This window comes from Sphaeroforma arctica (assembly GCF_001186125.1).
Source record: "Sphaeroforma arctica JP610 unplaced genomic scaffold supercont1.2667, whole genome shotgun sequence".
NCBI lineage: Eukaryota > Ichthyosporea > Ichthyophonida > Sphaeroforma > Sphaeroforma arctica.
This window is the reverse complement of record NW_014037891.1, coordinates 1-5,321: the sequence shown is the minus strand read 5'-3', so window position 1 is coordinate 5,321 and position 5,321 is coordinate 1. Positions and strand designations below refer to the sequence as shown.

The 5,321-nt window shown below is 51.7% G+C and overlaps 1 protein-coding gene across 1 annotated transcript; it reads left to right on the top strand.

Annotated features, from left to right (window-relative positions):
* Window positions 1-227: 227 nt before the first annotated feature.
* On the top strand, window positions 228-5,137 carry SARC_12870 (hypothetical protein; the record flags this gene model as incomplete). The annotated part of the gene is made up of 2 exons (XM_014293015.1): window positions 228-393; window positions 784-5,137. Coding segments are annotated over 2 exons (3,886 nt in total), but the record flags the coding sequence as incomplete, so codon positions are not given.
* Between the last annotated feature and the right edge of the window lie 184 nt (window positions 5,138-5,321).

Here is a 5,321-nt window from a genome sequence, read left to right as displayed (position 1 = left end):
TTTTTAATTTTATATTTATATATATAGCATATATAAATAACATATACATGTATGTATGCATGTATGTATGTACTTTCTTGTTTGCGTACTAAAAATATGAAGCACTTTATGCATATATATATACATTGTTTATTTGTACTTATTGTAGATTTTTTGTTTTGGCACACAATTTTATTATTTTGCTCTTCCGGATCCTAATACACTATATCTTTTCATTCTTAATATCAGAATGTACAAATTGGCAACCGGCATTGGACCATACATCGAAGATTCAATGATTTCAAAAATGTACATGGCCTGTTAGGCCACACGCATAGTAGCGAAGAATTAGCCGGTGTGAAACTGCCCCCCCAACGAATCTTTAAGAGGAAAAAATTCGACCCCGCATACTTGGTAATGTTTTCCTTCGAGTGTCGTGCTCAGCCTGTTCGCTCACTTGTGTGTTTAAATTGGTTGTCCCGGTACGCATGCTGATTTTTTATATTTCTCTTGGCAACATCGATGCGTACGGGTGGAGATATAGCAGTCATTCCACAATCAATCATGCGTTCCGTTTCAGGTGCACCTTATCACCTGTCAGTTTTCCACTCAATATCTCGATGTTACGTTTCTCGTTGCATAAGACTGCAATAGGCTGCTTCTCTATACCAGTGAAATACAATTATTTCAATTTTCAGTTAGATTACTCCACTTCTGACATTGTTCGTACGCATAGAGAGATCAATGTCTAATGACCTCCGTAGGTTTGTTTTTAACATCCGTTCTGGTTTATGTTTCTTGCAGTATGAACGGTGTGAACAACTGGACGAGTACATCCACAAGCTGCTGGATGTGCCCAGCTTGGCCGCAGATCCTGTGGTGATGGATTTCCTCTCGAACAATTGGCGGCAACCTAAACGTCCCAAGAAGAACCCCATTCCTGGACGCGATATGAAGGCCGGTCCTATAGACCTTACCAATCGCAAGAATGCCAACGGGGGTATCCAGCCAGGTATGACGCCCAAAGAGATCAAGCGGATCATTGCGCGACAAAACAAGCAGCAGCTGGGTCGAGGCAGGAGTGATAAGCGCAAATTCATTCGGAACGGCCCTGGTGTAGTGAGCTTGGGAGGCACATCATCAGGACCTGCTGTGAAGGCAGAGGAGAAGGGCGACGGCCAGGCCGAGGAACCATATTCGACACTGGGGCAGCAAGGGGTGCCCTTCGATACAGGGTTTGCCAGGGTTTTCAATACCAAAATGACCAAGAATAACAGTGGGGGCGGGAATAGGAAGAGGAAACCGGGAGCCCCGTTGACTCGGAAGGCCAGGTTACCTCCGCTGGGAGCTATAGACATGGTGCCTCCGATCGCGGTAGTGGATTGTGCGCCGAAGTGCCTCGACCTGCAGAAGCAATTGGCGGTGGAGTATAAGGGCACAATGTTGTTATTGGGTACCCCCAATATGGACCGGGTGGGGCTGGATGGATATGGGGTGGGGGGTGAGGAGGACGAGGAAAGACAGAGCGCAAGTAAGACGAATATGTATGCAGACACAGACACGAGCGGCCAGTCTACAGACTCGGGCGCGAGCTCAGATACGAACCTGCGTACATTCCACAGTGAGCCCCAAGGGAATAGGGAGATAGACACCAGCGGCGATGAAAGCTTCGGCGAAACACTGAGCACTCGGGCTATGGATCTAGCCGCGAAGGAGTCTGTTGCACAAGATGGTCTGAGACCATCGCCAATGTACCCGTCCCAGCCGGAAGACCGGATGCCACCCGGCTCAGTGGTGGAGGATGTGGTGGAAGGCCTCGCAATGGGTGCGGCAAGCGATGGTGATATACCGCACAGACACAGTCCTCTGATCCACGAGGAGCAGGTCTCTGAGGTGCCCAGGGCTCACGGACAACATGGTACGCATACACTGCGCCAAAAGAAACAACTCGGCGTGCACCAGGATGCGAATCACGCCGGTGCCAGCAGAGGCAACAACAAGGGCGGCCACAAACTGCAGCAGAGTGAGCGCAAGAAGAAGCAGCAGCAGCAACTGTTGGAGGCCGGGCAGCCTGCCAATGCATACGGCGAAGGCGTGAGCGAGCAGGGAGTGCTTGTGGCTGAGATGGACCTGAACTTCCCGACTAAGAAGCTCGTTAGTCGGCAACGGTCGCTCACTGCGAGGAGGTCTGGCGCTCTGGGACCAAGCCAACAGAGACAGCCGGGAACCGCTGAGGTGCTGCATAAAAAGCCTCTGATTACAGCCAAGGGCACAAGTGTGCCTGCGAAACGACCACCGTTGGCTAGTAGGCTGAGCACGTGGTTTAGTAATGCGCTGAGTCTGAACGAAGACGAGGATTTAGGCGATAGCGAATTACTGAGTGACGAGAAGAGTGCGGCTGAGAGTGGTGGGAGTGTTCCTGCTAGTGGCGGAACTGACGAAGGGCCGTCAGTGAAGACTGCGGGGCCCTTTACCCATCAGCAGCTGCTGAAAATGCACCAACAACAACAACGGCAGCAAATGAAGGACAAACGACAGAACACGAGACGGTCACCCCATGCCTACAATCAGAAGCGTGTGCCGACATTGCTGCTACCCAGCAGCTCAACCGGGTTGAGTGTAGGGAGCCCGACCAATAGACAGTCGGCCCAGCAACAGCACCGACAACAGGTGCAACTGCACCACCAGGTGCAACAACTGCACCACAAGCAGCAGCAGCAGCACGAACAGCAGCAGGAATTGCAGCAGCAGCAGCAGCAGAAGACCCTCGACCACCAACAACCCCACGACCTTCCGCAGGGAACCGCAACACAGCAGCAACCATGGGATACACGCCAGGCCAAACAGGACCAGCCACCAGCCCAGCGGGATAGGAGCCGATCCAGAGACGAGGACGACTCGGCAGCACCGAGGTCAGAGACGACTGCGAGTAGCGAGAGTGACGAGGAGGGTGTTGAGTCCAGCGCTTTGCACAAGAGCGAGAGTGTGGGGAAAGCTGCTACGGATACCTTCCAGCCAACTCATCGGAGAGCCCCCTCGAATACCACGACAGACGCGCATTCGTCGGAGAGTGCAACGAGGCGTTCGATAGCCACGGATAGCGCTCGTGCCGCAAACAACGCTCGCGCTGGTGCAAGGGGGAGCGATATTGAGTTTGAGATACCAGATGCGCATCTTGTGGGACGTCTCGAGGATAGGCGGGGCAGCATATCCTCCGACTCAGCAGTTAACGCTATAGCGAGCGCGGTGAGTGCAGGTATAAACTCCATCTTCAGTTCGGGCGTTAGCACCATCATGCGTGGGGCCAAAGGTGTCCAGGATGCCGACCCAGACCACATGTCAGAGGACCCCTTGCATACCGGTATATATTCTGATCGACCCAAGGAATTGTGCGCCCCGAATTCCGATAGTGCGCTTCCATATGCCGACAACTCAGCATGGTCGTTTACGCGTGTGAATTCGGTACCACTGAGTGGGTCGCCTCCAGCTCGCCAGGCAAGCGCGAGTATCACTATAGAGCCTCGTGCTAGTACTATGGCCAGCAGTGCCGCCCGGCACCGCAGTGAGGCGGGTAGCTCAGCAGAGCGCTTCTCGCCGACAAGCCCAAAGTACAGCCCTATCAACCATGCAAGTACCCACATGCACGCTTCCTCCCCCCTACCGCAGATGAGTATGTTGCGTAATCGCATCGTCCTGCCTACGACAGAGACTGTTTCGGACGGCACGGACGGCGAGAGCGAGAGTAGCGTGACTTCGAACTCAAGTAGGGCCATAAGCCGACAGGCAAGTACCAATAGTGCTACTGGATCCCCACGAAGCCGGGAGTTAGAGAAACACCACAACATGATCGCTCAGCAACAACTGCTGCTGAAGTCATACAGCCGGCTGCGCTTCAATCGCGCTCCGTCCTCGCCGCCAAAGGCACACACCTCCCCTATGCAGAGACATATCAGCGCAAGCACGGCCACAATCAATACAGACCACAGCATGGACACATCGAGAGTGCTCATCCGATCAGCCACGTCGCCTCGCAGGCTGCGCATAGCCAGTGAAAGCAGTGGCGGTATGGGGTTGTTCAACGACCACAGTGTGGGCGACGTAGGGGTCGAGTTGCGGAAGTTTCAATCGTACAATGAAGCTGAAGTGCAGGAGAGTGACACGGAGAGATCCGCTGTTACGGATGAACTGCAGACAGAGAACACGTTAGGTACCTCCGCAAGTGTCGACAGCTTGACCGATGCAAACGTAGCCAATGTATTTGAGACGGCGAGTGGTGGTGTATATCCAGCCGATAGTGTAACGGCAGGCAGAACAGCTTCGGAATCAATGGACCATAGTCTTAGCAGTAGCAGCAGAGACGGCGATATCTTGGTGTTCGAGGCTTTACTGGAGCAGGCACGCGAGGTGTCGCGGAGCGGCTCATTCCCCACGAATACGAGCAGTGAGAGCGAATCGGATAACAGCGCTTTGAGTACACCGACGGAGCCTGGTAGATCCCCAAGTCCAGAACCTTCCAGCTTATAGTAGGCATATACCTAGTGTGAGGGGAGAGGTGTAACTTATAAGTATTCGGGGACACGGAGACACTTTGTAGGTCCGACTAAAAATAGACATGTACCTAGGCACTGGGCGGGTATGGCTTATAGTATGCGTGTACCTACTTGAGGCGACACAACACGCCGATTAATTTGTAATAAGCATATGCCTATATTTGGGGGCAGGGGAATAGAAGGCGGGTCTATTTGTAGCAAGCGTGTACCCAGTTCGAGGGACCACAAACACCTGGGGCGGTGCTAGTACGAGAAACCTACACACACTTGGTGGCTCTAAGAATAACGGACACCTGCCTAGTATGGGGGGCCATGATGGCACTGGGCAGGTGTAGGATTCAGTAAACATGAATGAGTCCAAATTATAGAAAGGCCGTACATAGATGGAGAGGACATATTTCGCTATATAAGGGGTAACGATCGAGGACGAATGTGGTTAGTTTAAGTAGACGAAGAGGGTTACTGTAACGAAACACCGGATATGATTCGTGTGAGGCCAGCGGAGTAGAATATTAGCCTTCCTATGAGGAATAATGGGAAGTGAGAGCTTTAGGAAAGCATTCAGGTGTGGCTTACGAGCTGCAGTGTGATTAAACGGTTGCGTTGGCTATTCTTGCGTACAATGTACGATTCATCTGTGTGTTTAGCCGGAACTGTGGTGCTACTATGCAACATATAATTGAAGCATTGAAATCACCATACACAATGCTTGTGTTTGATGAGTCATAAACACACAGAGATATATATATATGTAATTATATGTATTTGTATATGTATATATATATATAGATA